The sequence below is a fragment of the Typopeltis vanoorti genome, chromosome 21 (genome assembly GCF_054136105.1).
Source record: "Typopeltis vanoorti isolate ZY-2024b chromosome 21, IOZ_Tvanoo_1.0, whole genome shotgun sequence".
In the NCBI taxonomy this organism is placed as follows: Eukaryota; Metazoa; Arthropoda; class Arachnida; order Uropygi; family Thelyphonidae; genus Typopeltis; species Typopeltis vanoorti.
Window position 1 is genome coordinate 40,171,769 of NC_143569.1, and position 18,314 is coordinate 40,190,082.

General features: G+C 35.5%; 1 protein-coding gene across 2 annotated transcripts in view; it reads left to right on the top strand.

Moving 5' to 3' along the window:
- Rubicon (run domain Beclin-1-interacting and cysteine-rich domain-containing protein rubicon) overlaps positions 1–18,314 on the top strand; it is a 357,235-nt gene that overhangs the window by 31,819 nt on the left and 307,102 nt on the right. For both annotated transcript variants that reach the window (XM_090410954.1, XM_090410955.1), the window contains exons 2-3: positions 392–551; positions 3,395–3,614. In XM_090410954.1, the coding sequence (XP_090267080.1) occupies positions 392–551; positions 3,395–3,614 (380 nt within the window). The remainder of the gene's footprint in view (positions 1–391; positions 552–3,394; positions 3,615–18,314) is intronic.

Below are 18,314 nucleotides of genomic sequence, written 5' to 3' on the forward strand. Positions count from 1 at the left end.
CTTCTTGTTTGATATCCTTATACTAGAGAATGCTTTGTTTATATTTTAATTACTAAAATATAAAAGCTAAGCCACTTTTTATTTTCAGCAGTGTCATTACTATTGAAGTTTGGATATTCTAGTAAGCTTGAAATTATTAATATTCATCTTTTATATGTTATTTATATATCTACTTTTTTCTAAATTTTGTATGAGGGTTATGCAGAAAATGGGGAGTCAAAATTAACAAAACAAATATTTTGTTTTGCTAATTTTACAATGTTTGAAAAAATTAGCATCACAGAAACCTAGAGTCATTAACATTCATTTAGTATGCATTTTTTAAAAGAAATGTGATTTTTTTTTATCAAAACCAGTTTATATTTTTAAATATTAAACTTTCTTTTTTTAGTTCAGAGAAAGAACATAGCCACTTACTGTTCTCTCTGAAGAATACAGTTGAAGGTTTGTTAGCTAACTGTTCAACCAATGTCTGGAATACTTATGGTGGTCTCTCCAGACTCTGTACTGACATTGAAAATATACTCAACCATGGTCTATGTATTTCAGAGGTTAGGAAAGTTTAAAATATTTTAATTCTTATCAGTGAATGAGTTTTTTTAATTAAAAAGTGTTATAAAATTATTTTGTAACTATTACTTGACAAGCACTGCATACAAAAATATGAGGGTTGTTTGAAACGTTTGGTAAAAAAATAAGTTAAACACATTTTTTTGGGAAAAAAAAATTATCACTTCACGAAACTCGTTTTTCTCTATTTTATGAAAAGTGCGAACACGGTTATTTTAAATATTTGCCAAATGAGAACTACGCGATGCACGTGGTTAAAATTTTGCCAGTGGTCATGAAAAAGATGATTCGTGCTGACACTGGTATGAATGAATGAATTGTGTCGCCATCTATTAGAAATTTACCAAACTTTTCAAACAATCCTCATGCTTTTATCCCCACTTTAACAGACGATTTGTGATTTAAAATTAAACTCAAATATAGGAAATTTGGTACTAGCAGTATGCATTGCTACTAAAAATGGATCTTATTGTTTTGCTAGCTATTATATCAGGTTTTGCTTATTTGGTTGCATCAAGTGGTTATGCAAAGCTCAGAGCTTAACCATAAATAGCCAGCAAAGGTTGGTCGATTGGTAGAGCCTCTGCAACTAATGGCTCATTCAAAAAGTTAATCAAGTTTGAGTGCAGTTAGTAGTTGGAAGGAATCAGTCATTCGATGCTGTTGGCACACTCTCCTTCGATGAGTCTTTGAACTCCCTGGAGGTGTCACATAATAATAATAATAAAAACAGCAAGATCTGTTTGGATTTCTTCAGTTGTTGAGATAGTTGTTGATAGGCTACACATTTTGTTAGTTATTATTTATGCAGGGTGGTCCATACATCATGAAGGGGTTTAAAATGTGAATAACTTGTTTTATTAATTTTTCATTTTATTTTTTTCAAGTACTTTAAGGAACATTTGTGGAATGAATCATGGAAAAGTTCACAACCCAACATTCTTATCAGTGAATGACAGTTTTTTTAATTAAAAAGTGTTATAAAATTATTTTGTAACTGTTACTTGACAAGTACTGCATACAAAAATACTTTTATCCCCACTGTAACAGAGCTGCCAGAGCCACAGTGGAACTACTAAGTCAAATTTTTGGCTAGAAAATAATTTCACGGAATTTCCACTTCATTCTCCAGATTTGAGGACTCCTGATGTCTTTCTGTGGGGTTACCTGAAGGAAAAGGTGTATATGAGCAAGTCCCAACAGCTGGACAGTTCTCCTTCAGCTGTTGGACAATCCACAACTGAAGGAGAACGTTTGTTGTGCAGAAATTGGGCCAGAAATATTAACAGCTGACGTGCCATAGAAAGGGCCCATCGTTGTGACGGCTACACTAAATCTCCAGTTCTGTATTTCATTATAACAACAACAAAAAAAATAAATAAATAAGAGTGTTAATAAATGTTTAAATCCCTTCGTGATTTATGGGCTTAAGAAATAATGACTTTAGGATTTACGCTCAGATTATATACTTAAATTTAAATGTGTTGTTAACGTTGGAACATGGAATTATCCTGGTAATTGAATTTCTGATCACCTTAGGAATTGTTTTCAGATTAAGGTAATCAATAATTTCAACCATTATCTAAGGATAGGATGCATTAAAGAATGAGTAAGTACCACACACACACACACACACACATTTATGCAATTCCCAAGAAAAGTTTGCAACTAATGGTACATTAATACTGTTGGTGGACTGAGGATTAACTCCTGGTACTCCTCTCTAGATTGAAAAAAATTTGAACGACTTCAGGCCTCCAATAAACAGAGTGATGCCCTTGCAGTGGACAGTGAAATTCATCTACAAACTAAAGACAGGTACAAATATATGTGCTAATGGGATTCAAAACTAGGACCTATAGATTGAAGTGTCTTTTTGAATCACTTCTCTTTATTCAAGAAATAATGATGAAAATTTGATTTTCATGGAAGTTTTTTTTATGCTACTTAGATATCTATGGACTCCAGCTGTCTATCATTTTGTAAGATTTGTTTACGTGACTGGCAGGCTAATTCAATAGTGTTATGTGAAGTCATGTCCAGGCTTGTTATTTTTGTACACATGGAAATAACTGAGAATTAATGTTGACAGAAAAATATTTCAAATATAGAATCCATAAGAAAAAAGTTTATTCTTTCTAGGAGTGAACTTTTAATGAAAATAAAATTTGGTGATAAAAAATTTGCCATGTTTATGGAGAAAATCCTTTCTTGTATGTCTCATCTGCAGATATTAAATTGAGAGATTAGTCATGGTGTTGAATCTTAAATAGTGAATAAAGAAGACAGTGGAGTATTAATTAATACTGTTTCATGAGAACATCAGTCTAAAGCAGTGTTTCTCAACGTGGGGTGTACGCCCCACAGGGGGACAATTAGAAAATGATGTTGCATTCATCACCTCATCACTGATATACTCAAAACGCTCACCATTGTCGGCAAGGGGGGGACATCAAAATCTTTGAGGCATTGAGGTGAGGCATGATCCAAAAAACGCTGGGAAATACTGGTCTAAAGAAACTCTTGATAAATTCGATTTCACTGAATAGGATTTCTTTATGCCAGATTTACTTGTTTTATAGATGCCTTTCAAATTATATTAGCATGTATAATGGTGAAAGTCCTGAATTTAAGTGCACTTCCTTCTGATTCACCTTATATATTAATTTTATTTCTACATTTACTCATTTAATTTGTGACTAATGTTTTACATGGCTAAAAAATATTGCATCTATGTTTATTCATTTCAATTCATTTGCACAATTTCTGATAATATAATTTGTATTAACAATAATTAAGATTAGTAAATGATATCTTGATACAGGGTGTGTGCGATTACTGGAGGTTTCTTTGTGGACTTCGTTGGCTTAAACCTACACTAGCACCAGCTGTACTTTCAGATAAAAACTACAATAGGAGAAGTCCTCAGCAAAAGCGTGCTATAGGTCATATGTGGTTGAAACGAAGCCTACAGGAGCATACGCTCTCTACTCAACTGGAAGTTCTCACAATGGATAACGATCATTTGTTTTCTTGTTATTTTGGTAAATACAATTTTTTCTTTTTTTTTGAAATAGGGAATTAGAGAAATTAATGTTATTGCTTTGAGATATTTACTGATTGGTTTCATTCAGATAAATTGCTGTAAATTCTTTACTTTAATGCTTTGAAATATTTTTACTTGAATGCATGCAGTCCAGAACACACTTCAATTTTTTTGATTAGAGTGGTAATTTTATCAAAGATTTTTAATCTGAGTATTTTAAAACTGTTCTGGAAATAGTGAATTACATAATATCTATTCCAGTGTTTCTCAACGTTTTTTGGATCGTGCCCCACCTCAACGTCTCAAAGATTTTGATGCCCCCCCCCCCTCTAGCATAATAGTCAGCCAAGTTCTGAAAAAGTATAATATAAATATGTATAAATATGTACATGTACATTTGCTAATTGCTCCCCAAAATATTCAAATTGCACCCCTGTGGGGCATGTGCCCCACGTTGAGAAACACTGATCTATTCCTATAGATGGAATAAATTCAAGATGCCAAGAAATTATATTCTTGGCTTCGTTCCTTTATCCAAGTGTAAGCAAACAACAAACTACATCACACTAGAACATGGTATGAACGGAAATTCAAGGAAGCCTGCAAGATTATCAGCAACCACCCCAATCTGAACAACAATGATGGTTTAAAAATCCCAAACATATGGAAGGCATATATTCGACCTTCCTCACCAAGAACAACTATTAACAGGACTAGAAAATCCAGCATTGTAAATCAAAAATAGGAATTGTAATACTAAAAATAGGACACTAATTGTTTCTGAAAGAAAACCATCTAAAAGAATGTTTATTCCTGTCATTGTAAAAATAGAATTTAGCTTGATGTAAAAAAAGTTTTATTTTATTTTATTTTTAATTTTTTATTTATTTATTTATTTATTTTTTTTTTATTCACCAGAGGTCACGCCAGTAGAATAACATGTGATCAAATCATTGTTTCTCTAGCTTACAGTTAATGATGTAACTCAGCTTGTTTTGTATACTTATGTACGCTCCAGATGATGATCTTGATGTGAAGATCGAAACGTCGGGATAATAAAAAAGTTTTGTAACACGGTTATAAATTCCATAAAATTTTTAAAATGAATGCTGATCACCGTGTAACCCTAAAAGAAAGGATTTTAAAATGTAAGCAAACAAAGATTGTATATGAAGTCATTTCACGACTGAGCTACTTATATATTGAGGCTAATGAATTCACATCAATTACCTTAGTATCCCATAATGCAATGTACATATCCTTATGGACATGTATAATTCTATACATTATGGGAATAGCCACTACTCAGACTGGTTTCACTATAAGTGAAGTCTCCAAAAACTTAGGCGATTCTACATATCACTCTAAACTCAGCAAGTGTGAGTGACCTGAAGGATCATTTAACTTAACAGTGTTTCCACTCAGTGACAGGCCCACTCTGCCACAGTGAGAAACCCTCAGCAGTAGCTCTGCCTATTGGCAAGCTCATCACCGAGCAGAGCCATAAACTTAGCAGTGTCTCCACTCAGAGACATGCAAAAACTTGCTCCCAAGCAGAGACGCTCATATCTGAAAGGGGCCCTTCACTGTAGAAGCACATCAGTGGGAGCCAAACCCAAAAGTGATACCAAGGTTTAAGTAATGCAGAAGTCTTGTTTCCATATACAAGTAGTCAAAAGATGTCACACCTTATTGCTAAAATACTCTGGATTAGAGATAGATGTTAAGTCTTTTCACTTGTTCATCCTTTATCCAAGTGTAAATGAACAAAGTTTACATGTGAAGTCACTTCACGACTGGGCTACTTGTATATAGAGGCTAATGATGTCACATCAATTACCTAAGTTCCCATAATGCAATGTACATATTCTTTCAGAAGTATAATGCTATGCATTATGGATAAGGCCACTACCCAGACTGGTTTCGACCTTTATTGATGTCACGTGTGACACTCTTTGATTACATGTATATGGAAATATGACTTCTGCATTATTTCAATCTTGGTATCACTTCTGGGACTGACTCCCACTGATGAGACCTCAATAAAGGTGAAAACCAGTCTGGGTAGTGGCCCTTCTCATAATGCATAGCATTATACATTATGGGATTGATGTGAAGTTATTAGCCTCTATATATAAGTAGCCCAGTCGTGAAGTGACTTCACATGCAAAATTTGTTTACTTACACTTGAATAAATAATGAAACTAAGAATATAAATCTTTAATTTATAGTATAACCAAGTGAAAAAACTTTCAATATCCTATGGATGGAATGGTTTTTTTTGGAAAAATATGGAAAAAAAAACATCAAAGATAGAACTAAACCTTTTCTGCTGTGTTGTTCCTTCAGAGTGTTGAACAACATACCTAAAAATGTTGAAAGTTTTTCCACTTGATTATACTATAAATTCAAGATGCCAGGAAGTTATATTTTTGGTTTAATCCTTTATTCAAGTTTAAGCAAACAAAGTTTTCATGTGAAGTAACTTCCCGACTGGCCAACTCGTATACAGAAGCTAATGACTTCACATCACTTGCCTTAATATCCCATAATGCCAAGCTCACATCGTTACGGACATGTATAATACTATGTATTATGGGAAGGGTCACCACCCAGACCAGTTTCGACCTTTATTGAGGTCTTCAGTGGGAGCCAGACCCATAGGTGATACCAAGGTGAAAGTAATGCAGAAGTCATATTTCCATATACTGTACAAGTAGCCAGAAGGTGTCACACCTTATTACTAAAATACCAATGACTTCACATCACTTGTTTTAGTATCCCATAATGCAAGTGATGTGAAGTCATTGGTCTCTGTATACCAGTCGCCCAGTCGTGAAGTTACTTCATGTGCAAACTTTGTTTGCTTAAACTTGGATAAAGGATTAAACCAAGACTTATAACTTCTTGGCATCTTTAATTTCTAACATACTTAAAAGTGGCATTACTGGCAGTGTAAGATAAAAGTCAGAACTAAGCTCTAATCAGAATGTTATCTAGAACATTAGTTGTTAAGAAAGGTTGGATATTGTGTAACTCATTGTATATACTTTTTTTTTGTTCTATAGTTTAGAGTTTACTGGTGTAATTCAAATTGGAACAGATGTGCACTCAAATGAAATTCTTCTTTTGATGAAGTGTTCTGATAATTGTGTCATGACACTTTTTTGACAAAAGAACAAATTCAGGTCATAAACACCCTTGATTAAATCTCTGGTAGTACTTGATTAATTATATGCTTGTTTCTGACCACAGCGATGTCCTTCAAAGTCATGACTAGTTCTGCCAATTGTTGGACTGATCATTTTATTTGTTCCACTGTGGCCATCAAGATTTTACCTTATTTTCAGATTAACAGGTTTCAGATGCTTGAAAGTTCTTCACAGTGTACACATTTCCAACGGTGTCTCATCAGCAAATTATTCACTGAGCAGCACTAACTAATTAAGTTTGCCATTCTTGTTATCTGCAAAGAAATAATTGGCTACAAGTGTAAAACACGTCAAGATTGGTTTGATGTGAAAATGACAAGGAAATTAGAAATGGAAAGCTCTCCATGTGTGCAGGCAGGATGATCCTGACTGCTTTAAATAAAATATGCATTAAAAAATCAAAGCAGTGGTACAAAAAAAAAAAAAGAAACAGTTTCTGAAAAATCAGTGGTTGTACAGATCCAAGGAAATGCAACACCTCTAACCTCTGCGCTTCTTTTTTAGTGGCAACAAAACTTTCTTTAGATCTGCTTATGGCTTAAATCCATCCAAGCAAAGGATGGAACAGTTCTCTTCAAGATGTTGCCTTCATCAATGCTCATTGGAAGAAGCATTCAAAGATCTCAGATGGAACACACATCACTGAATTTCTTAGCATTCATGACTATTTACTAGCATAAGTGATTAGTTAGTTAGGTATGATCTCAGTTCTCTGCCTTAGAAAAAAAACTTGAAAATCTCAGTGCAGTTTGTAAGACAATTCAGAGAAATACCATGACATTCATCTCTTAAAATTTTATGACCTTTATAATTTCTATTTGTCATGTTGTTGTGCCATCATTTTGTATTGTAGATAAGAAGTTAGTAATGATGTAAATTTTTAATGTAGTACTATCATATCCTGTACACATCTTGAGGGTACATGGCAGGAATCTGATGATGATGATTATAATTTCTAACCAAAGCCTTTCTTAACTAGGAAGCTCTGCAGAATTCTGTTGAAGATTCTGTCGAGTGTCATGAAGCAATATCCTACCAGAATTCATTTCTGCTTGGAGCTGCTACATGACACTGTGTGCAATTGAAATCTCATCAGCAACAGCCATTTCAGACTCAATCATAATGAGCATAGTCATGAAGGAAGGCTGTCCTAGCACCTATTTGCATCACTGTTATTCTACAATAATTTTTCATCTCAATGATAGAAAACTTCTTCAGGAGTCCATAGAATGGAAGAGAATTTTTAATCTGATGTCATTATTTCTCATTAGAATTGTGTCATGTCCCTTCCATGATATTATTTAATTGCTCATTCTCTTAGTGACAAACACCTAGGATTCTCTTGTATAGTGAGACTTGTGGAGTTTCCATAATAATAAAATCGCATGTGTACCATAGTAGGAAGTTATCATCAATTTTCTGAGATATATATATATATATATATATATATATATATAAAATAATCAGTGACTCGGTGATTGGATATGTTCATCTTTTTTTTGACTGACTGAAACCGAGAAAATTGATAAGTTAATTTAATGGAGTACACAACGTTTCATCAAAAATGACTTCTTCAGGTGTGGTAAGTAACACTTAAAGCAAATTAAAAACCATAAAAAACCATAAAAACACTGTGCTATTATAATAACAGACTTGTGAACTGAAGTTAAGTTTGAATTGTCGTTTGAATTGCCGTTCTGTAGTTCTATTGTTGTGCAAATGCGACAAATCGGCCCTTCAGAACACACGCAATTTACAGACATAAAATACTAGTTGTGGTGGTGTTGGAGGTGGGCAGTAGATGGCGTTGATGGATATGATTTGTAGTAGAGGTTAGGTGTAGAGAGAGTTCTAGGTGTCCTCCTGCGATGAGTCTTCGGACTCCTTGGAGGTATCAGGAATAATAATAATAATAATAATAATAATATGAGATCACGCATATGCCAGTACCTAATGGCAGAACTATGCGAGTCAGGTAGACTCTAACTAAGATTGCTGTTGATATGAGACGAGCCAGAGTCACATAAGCTTATCAGGAAACCACGAGAAGCATTGGACTATTCATCAACAGACTTGTCTTTTTAAAACGCTGTAAGTCCTTTTCAATAATTCCGAAATTCCTACATTTCAAGGAAATCATCACAATGGAAAGGGCACGTAGAATTTACCAAAAAGCGAAGTTAGATCTTTTATCAGAACGAATCAGTGACACGAAACGGAACTTAGCCTATCTCTTTAGGAAAAAAACTCACTTTGGAAAATCGTTTAGCAGTATCTTTAGACCCTGTGTCATGGAACACCATAAAAGAGATAAGCACATTCCAGGCTTCAAGAAATCAATAAATCTAAGCTAGTTAGGAAATTTAATTCACTCAGATTAACACAAGAATGATTCGCACCTAATAAGCATCATGAAGGCCTTAAAAAATTAGTCATCTTACACCCTTAATCCAGAAGAGGAGCATATTCTCTCAGAAGGTCTTAATTTTGTTCCTTCGCCAAAATCCATCCCTAGAGAATTGTTTCTTACTAAGATAGAAAAAGCTAGCTCACTGCTTCCTACAGTAGATGCAAATTTACTTCGTATGGAGGCAATATTTGCAATTAACAGTGCAAAACCACCAGTCGACAACATTTCTCCTGGTGAAAGACTAGCCATCAAAAAACTTAAAAGGAATAGAGATATTGTTATCCTTCAAGCAGACAAGGGCAATGCAACGGTCGTACTAAATAAAACAGTTTATCGCAAAAAAATCCTGGCATTACTAGAATCAGATACGTATTCTGAACTAGACCGAGACCCAACGAGAGAAATACATAATCGAACAGACAATCTCCTTAAGAAGACAGCAAAACTTCCAAGAAACAAACGTCTTTCTCTTCGGTCCTTACATCCACTTATTCCAAGATTATACGGCCTGCCAAAGGTGCATAAAGCAAATTGTCCACTCAGGCCAATAGTTGATAGTAATGATTCACTGACATATAAATTATCAAAATATCTAGCATCCTCCTTAAAAGGTCTAGTAGGAAAATCTTCCTCTTACATTAAAAATTCAACGGACTTCGCTTCTAAAATTAAAGATATAAAGCTGAAGAATTCCGATATTATGGTGAGCTTTAATGTTGTGGCTCTTTTCACAAATGTTCCAACGCAAGATGTTCTCAGCATTTTAAAAAACAAGATATCTAAAAAGAATTTTGCTCTCCTCTCACACTGTATTAATTCGGGGTATTTTAAGTTCGAAGAGAAAATTTACAAAAAGAACAAAGGACTAGCTATGAGTAGCCCCCTGTCTCCAATACTGGCCAACATTTTCTTCGAGGACTTTGAGGAAAAAAACGTCTCTAAAGAAACATTAAAACCTAGAACATGGCTCTGCTATGTGGATGATATATTCCTTGTGTGGGAGCATGGTGTAGAGAATCTTCACATCTTCCTAAATCATTTAAACAACTTCCACCAAGACATAAAATTTACCATTGAGATTGAAGAAATGGTTCCCTTTCATTTTTAGACATGAAACTTACTAGAATGTCTGTTTTTTAAAAATTTCAATCTTCAGGAAATCAACACACAGATAGATACCTACATGCATCCTCACATCACTATCCCCCACAAAAGTTAGCTATCATTTCCACATTGGCTCACCGTGCTCGCCCAGTATTGTCCGATGAAGAAGAACTTAAAAATGAATTAAAATACCTAGATAGAACTTTCTTAAATAATGGATGTTCTTCCAAAAACATTAAGAGGCAACTATACCAGCACCCTCGAAACAATACAGAGATCCCTAACACCCCCAAGGGTTATGTTGCTTTATCTTACATCAGCTCGCTCTCCCAGAAACTAGGAAGAATTCTGAAGAAATTTAATATTAAAATGTGTTTTTCAACTCTTCTAAAACTAAGGTCAGTTCTAAGCCACCCAAAACAGGGTCATAACCATCTTCAGTTCACCGGAGTATATAAGACAATATGTGATTGTGGGAGGCCAGACTGAGAAGTCAATCCTCCTATGGCTAGAGGAATATCAGAGAGACATTTCATATAATAGAGTCAGAGCAAGCACACTCTCAAGTTACATCTTATTTTCAGTGAACACAAACGATGAAGGCTGCCAACACGGAGTAGATTGGGATGCAACGTCGAACGTTTATATTTGTCACAATGAAGTGGAATGGCACATAGTTGAGTCCAAAGAAATTGCCCTAGACTCATCTCATATCAACAGCAATCTTAGTTATAGTCTACTGGACTTGCATAGTTCTGCCATTAGGTACTGGTGTATGCATGATCTCATACGCTCGCATTTGCACAACAATAGAACTACAGAACGGACTATAACGACAATTCAAACTTAACTTCAGTTCACAAGTCTGTTATTATAATAGCACAGTGTTTTTATGGTTTTCTATGTTTTTTAATTTGCTTTAAGTGTTACCACACATGAAGTCATTTTTGACGAAACATGTTGTGTGCTCCATTAAATTAACTTATTAATTTTCTCAATTTTGGTCAGTGAAAAAAAGATGAATATACAGGGTGTTTCAAAAAGAATGTCCCAATTTGAAAATTGTATATCTCTGCAACCACGAACCACAAATGAATGCGACTTGTACCATGTGAACGGCCTTTGCCCAGAGTTTGATATGATGACCTCTAGATGCCACTGCTACTGCCCAAATAGCTGCTACGCTTAGTTAATGAGAAGATGGCATCTAGTCAACAGAAGGCTTTTCATTATTAAATACAATTATTTGAAATCTGGTCATTCTTTTTGAAACACCCTATATACACACACACACACATTCTGTTGACAACACACCCTCAAGGGGTGCACAGGCTGCTATGACAGCACTAGATGATTAAGTTTACATTATTACTAATCTCCTGTAAACAGTTTTCCACCAAATTAGCATTATTTGTTCAGTACTTCACTATTATCATATCCACTGACTGAATCAGTCCACCTAGATCTAGATTTTCTCAGGTTCTTTTTTCCTGCCAATTTTTACATCAGATACATGTTTTGCTAACCTTTCCTCTCCCATTCTGTTTAGGTGAACATGAAACTGAAATTAGCTCTGATAACACATTAACGAATGAAAACAATGCCAGTTTCTTCCTAATATCTTCATTTTTGATGCCATATCTCATCATCATCGAATTCCTGCCATGTACCCTCAAGGGGTGTACAGGATATGATATGTACTACATGAAAAATTTACATCATCACTAACTTCCTATCTGCAATTTTCCTCCAAATCAGTCTGTTACCTGTCAAGACTCCAAAATTATCAGATCTTATATTTCTATCGTCTAAGGCAATTTTTATCGTATCAATCCACCTATATCTTGGTGTGGGTCTTTTTCCTGCCATCCTGGCAGAGAACACTTGTTTAGCTATTCCTTCCTTCCTCATTCTGTTTAAGTGACCATAACACCTGAGATTAGCTCTTCAAACACATTCCTGGATGCTGACAATATCAAGTTCTTTCCTAATATCCTCATTTTTAATATGATACTGCCGTTGATGCCATCTGTTCGTTCCCCTAATCTTTCTCAGAACTCTCATATCTGCAGTTTCTAGTCTTTGGTCAAGTGTTTTACTTCTGACCCAGCTCTCAGATCCATAAGTTAAAACTGGTTTGAACACTGCCTTGTATACAGCTAATTTAGTGTTCCAACTAATTTCTCTCTTATTCCATATGAATTTATTCAATTGACTTCTTACCATACCAGCTTTGTTGATTCTGTTGTCTATTTCCATATTTAATTTGCCATCTTCACTAAAAATCGTGCCTAAGTAGCTGAAATGTTTTGCTTGTTCCACAGATTCTCCATTCACAACGCAGTTGACATTTTCAATGATCCTGCATATTTTCATTGTCTTTGTCTTGTTATTGCTGACCTTCATACCATATCTATTACAACATTTATTCAATTTAGTCAGGGAATCTTGCAGACTTGTAGCAGATTTATTTAGAAGTATAACATCATCCACATAAAGCAAAGAGCTGACATTAACATCTTCAATTTTGATATCAGGTTTAATACCACTTTCCTTCATAATGTGATCCATATAGATAATGAATAACAGAGGGGATAATGTACAGCCTTGTTCGACACCAGATTTAACATTAAACCATCTTCCTGTACTTCCTTCAAATCCAACTGCTGACTTACAACTCAAATAAAGACTAAGTATTGCTTGATATAATGCCCCATTGACCATATAACTGTAGCGTATTCTCTCTTGGCACCTTGTCATATGCCTTTTCCAGATCAACAAAACTTAAATACAAATCTTTGTTATGTTCTTATGATTTCTCTACTATTTGCCGTAAAGTGAAAATCTGATCCTGACAGCCTCTATTTGTCCTGAATCCAGCTTGTTGTTCATCAAGTTTCCTTTCCACAATCCTTCTCAACTGTATCTCAGGTATACTTGCATAAAGCTTACCAGGAACACTCAGTAGGAAAATACTTCTGTAATTCTCATATTCAGTTTTATTTCCCTTTTTTTATATATATGGGTACTATGAGAGCTGTACTCCAATCATCGGGAATTTGTCCCTCTGTCCAGACCTTCTGAACTATGTAGTGTAGCCATGTAAGACTTTTATACCTCCATACTTGAGTATTTCTGGTCGAATATCATCTATTCCTACTGCCTTTGATGGCTTTTTCTACTTCAAGTATGAATATGTGTTAAGTATCAACTCCCCCCCCCCCCCCCCCCCCCCGTTTATAAACAACCTTCAGCAGGATCTTGGAATTGGAAGGCATCATGGAACCAAAAACAAGGTATGTACAAAATTTTTCCACCTCTTTTTATGCGAATTCGGAGTTACGTGAATTGGGATATCAAAAATAATTTTTTTTTACACGAATTATATTCACTTTTACGCAACCAACCTAAAGTCTAAGTTAGGAAAAAATCCATAATTCAAGAAAATTCTGAGAATTTTGTAGAATTGCATTCTCGTTTCAATTAAGAAAATTCTAAATTCTAGAAAATTCTGTGGTTTTTTTTTTTTTTTTTTTTTTTTTTTTTTGCATTCAATTAAGAAAATTCTTATGAATTTCATTTATTGGGAATTCCCCGAATTACATAACTGATTGTGCATAAAAAAGCAGTTCTTAGCAGTTTGAATTTGCTGTTTGAGTAGACAACACAGTTGCCACATTTTTTGCATTTAAATTTTTTAAGTGAAATCAAAATAAAAATCGCATTACAAAATTAATAATTTTATAACGCGATTTATAACTTTCTTCTTTTTCTTCGCTGTCACTTTAACTTCCTGTGTCCACCATGGAGTTCTGATTTTTCTATCCTTGCAGACAACCTCACCACATGCCTCTCTGGCTGAATCAATCAGGGTTTTCTTCAAGGCTTGCCACTGAATCTCCAAAGTTTGGTTCCTGTTCTCAAACTCTTTCATTTTTTCTTCAATCTTTGTGTATTTTAGTCTACGGTTCATGTCTAAGAGCTGCTCAACTTTTATTCACATTAAAACTTTCTTACATGTTATTCTTTTCAATATGAAATTCAATTTTATCCTGCTCAAGACTAAATAGTGATCACTTCCAATTTCAAATCCTCTGTACACTCTGGTGTCCTGCACCAGGGAGAAAACATCACTATCAACAATAACATAGTCAATGAGACTTTTCTTATTCCTTGCCTCTTCTCTCCATGTGAATTTGTGCACATTTTTATGTTGGAACATGGAGTTAGTAATAACCAGTCCATGTCTTGAGCAGAAATCCAACAGATATTTGCATTATTATTCGCTTTGCTCTTTTCTCCAAATTTTCCCAAAATATTTTTGTATGTCTGACAATCATTTCTTTTTCTGCTATTTAGATCCCTAACAAGGACCAACTTTTCCTTTTTCATTGTCAGTTGTTTTCTCTAAAGCCTCAAAAAATCCCTCCACTTCTGTCTTAGTAGAACCTTCTGTGGGACCATAGGCACAATTAAGTCTCATTGTCCAGTTCCCCATCCTGATATTTGCCTACATCACTCTACTTGAGACGGCCTGCCATTCAAGAAGATTAGCCTCGTATTTAGTGTTGAATACTATGGCTACTTCTTCTTTTCCTTCATTATCATTGCCTGAATATAATATTTTCTGTTAATATATTTCATATAAGTTCTGGTACTTATCTAATTCCTCAGCTAGCTCCTTGTTTCTTTGCCATTCAAGCTTCTTATGTTGAATAGTACCAATCTTTAACTCTGGGGATGTTGAGTTGGGGTGTGTTTTAGGATTTGTTCCAGTAGCTGACTTTTCGCTGTTTGCCCTGGTTCCCTGGCGAAAACAACGGGGTCCTTGTTTAACCAGGCGACGCCCCAGCCAGCATGAAATACTGTTATGTTGTACCATCATTTTGTATTTTGGTTTAAGCCAATAAGAATACAATTTGGTCGGCTAAATCCCAAACTGCCAGCACATCTTCATTCGTTCAGTATCCAGGTAGATACCCAACAGGGTGCACCACGAGAAGGTGAGGATTGGAGATTAGGTCAGAAACCCTGGTCGGTTCTCTGCATTCCTTTAAAGGCTATGTGGAGGTCTCCTCTCAGTTATACCGCTTTGATCCTTAAGCACCCCCAAACTCTCATGTCTGTAGTCTCTGATCTTTGATCAAGTGCTCTATTTCTACCAATTCTCAGATCATAACTTAAAACTGGTTTAAACGCTGTATTTTACACTTCTTGAAAAGAAGTCAACAGACACCGCCATTTGCAATGTGCATTGTCATGTAATGAGTCATGTTTGTAGCTGTGATGCTCCCAATCAGTGCAACTGTGTCCAAGTGAAATGGTTAAGAGAAGGGAATTGATGGAGTCTGAAAGAGGCATTGTAATAAGATGCCATGTTGCAGGCTTATCTGTTTGGCAAATTGTTGACAAATAGTGCCATCCCAGGTCAACAATCAATAATACCATGCTGACATGGAAGTGCAAGTGCTACCCACAGTGGATGACCCTCCACAATAACTGAACATAATTGTAGGGTGCTAAGAGGATAATATGTAAAAGCTGCCATTCCTAGCCAGACACAATGAATGCAGAGTTCTGGGCATTGACTGGAACACAAATCTGCACAAAAACATTCAGAACTGAGGCTCAACATGTTTCCATGGTAGGACTTCAATATGTAAGCCCCACATTATCCGAATAAACACGCAGTGTCATCTTCAGTGGTGCAAAAAGCGCATATAGGGGGACATGGAAGCTTGAAAAGCTGTGTGATGGAGCAATGACTTATGCTACTCTCTTGCTCTCTCTACCAAGCAGAGGGACAGGTGTTGGTATGGCAGATGCCTTGTGAACATCTCTTACCAGAGTGCATAAATAACCCCAACTATGACATTAGGAGATGGCTGTGTGATGTATGGTGCTGTTTTTTTTTTTTTTTTTTTTTTTTTTTTTTCCTGGTTTGTCTTCAGACCTCTGTTTGTGGTACCATGAATAATGAATTTTGAAAAATTCAGTTGAACTTTGAAACTGACCTGTTGATTTATTTTGATGGTATATATTAAAACACAGACTGATAAGTAAATAATTATTTATTGACTTATTGCTGATATTTCGCAGGTATTCTAACCAGCATCTTCAGAGCACAAAAAACAGTTTGTCACAGTGCGCGAGACAACAACAATTCTGGGTGTAACAATGATGGGACTAGTTAGAACAATTGCAGCTATAACACAAAGACTAAAGTCCTAATGCTCTTTATGTTAATTAAAAAAAAACAGAGAGAAAAAGCAGGTACTAGTTATGTCTTAAGATGACTGTCTCCCAATCTTAGGTAAATTCATACAGCTATACTTGTTGAGGTTCAGAGCATGTTTCAAGGCTTCTGTTGATTCTAAGAACAATCTCTCTGACTTGTAAAATCTTCTTTGCAGCACTTTAGTTTTCTTCCAGTTGATCCTGTGTGTAGGGGTATCCAAGTCCCGAACTGCCATAGCGATAGTGTCGGATGTATTTTTTTTTTTGTGTTCACTGAGGCAGATGTCCACAGTTCTTTCTGTCTGATTGTAGTAAGCTTCATCACACAAATAGGGTACCTCGTAGACTCCTGGATGTGATAAAGGAGAGATGCTGTCCTTGGGTGAATGGATGAGAGTAGCCAATTTGACATACTGTCTAAATATGGTATAGTATGCAAAGTTGATGTTTATTGAGCATTCTAGATATCTTTTCCGATATGCTTTAATGTATGAGATGGTGGCTGTTTTGTTGTAGTTCTCTGTGGTGGACAGTGGGTGTGTGTGTCGGGGGTGGGGGTATTTCTAGGAAGCATTTAGTATTTTGTCTATCTTATGGGGATTATAGCCATTGGCTAAGAAGATGTGGCTTAAGTGAACGAGTTCATCAGTTAAGAGCATTGTCAGTGGAACAAATTGCTCTTGCTCTGTGGGTTAGCATTTTTAGGATACCATATTGTTGAGATGGGTGATGTGCGATTGTTTGTTTAAATATCTCCCTGTATGTGTGGGTTTTCTATAAACTGAAAATGATAAGGAACCACATGGAAAACATGTGATTAGTGTATCCAGGAAGGGCAGACAGTTATTAGCTTCTGGTCCATTGTAAAGTGGATTTTTGGGTGTTCGCTATTTAAATGAGCTAGGTATGTATCCAATGGGCCATGTGGCCAGATAGCAAGCCCATTGATAACATAGCATAGCCAAAGTGTTGGTTTGAGAGTGGCTGTATTGATAGCTAGCTTTTCCAGATGTTCAATGTAGAAGTTGGCTAAGGGGGAGCCCATAGCTGTCCCATCTAATTGTTTGTATATTTTCCCTTTCCATGTAAAATATCCTGCATATATTGTGAATTTAAGTAGTTCGAATATATCAGGGGGAAAGTGTGACCTTAACAGATATAGGGTTTCAATTAGCGGTACATTTGTGAATAGTCAGGTAATATCAAAACTCACCATTATATGTGAACTTTTTTAAGGTGTGGTTTTCTAAAATACTTTTTAGGTGGGTAGAATTTTTGACAAAGGAGGGAGAATTGTTTCTGTGAATCGCAAGTAGCTTAGCTAAATGTCTAGCCAGTTTGTATGTGGGACTGTTGATACTATCTACAATAGGGCATAATGGTGTACCTTGTTTGTGAATTTTGGTGCTCCTTATATCCTGAGTAATATGGAAGGGCTTGAGTTTGTTTACTGTTTCTTTAGGCCAGGAAGTGACTTTTTTCAGTCACTTAAATTATGTACTTAATTTTTGCACTTAAAGTGCATAAATTAGTGAAAAAAAAAGTCACTTCCTGAAATGTGGAGAGGCAGCTGGAGTAGATGATATTCGAACAGAAATTCTCAGGTATGGAGGTTTATTTATTTATTTATTCATTTGGAGTTTCCTCCCTTTTCTCCCCCGTCCCTATTGGGGCGAGTTGAGTCCCTTCATGGGGGGGGTTAAGTATTTATGGCTGTAGATCCATGTGTTCATGT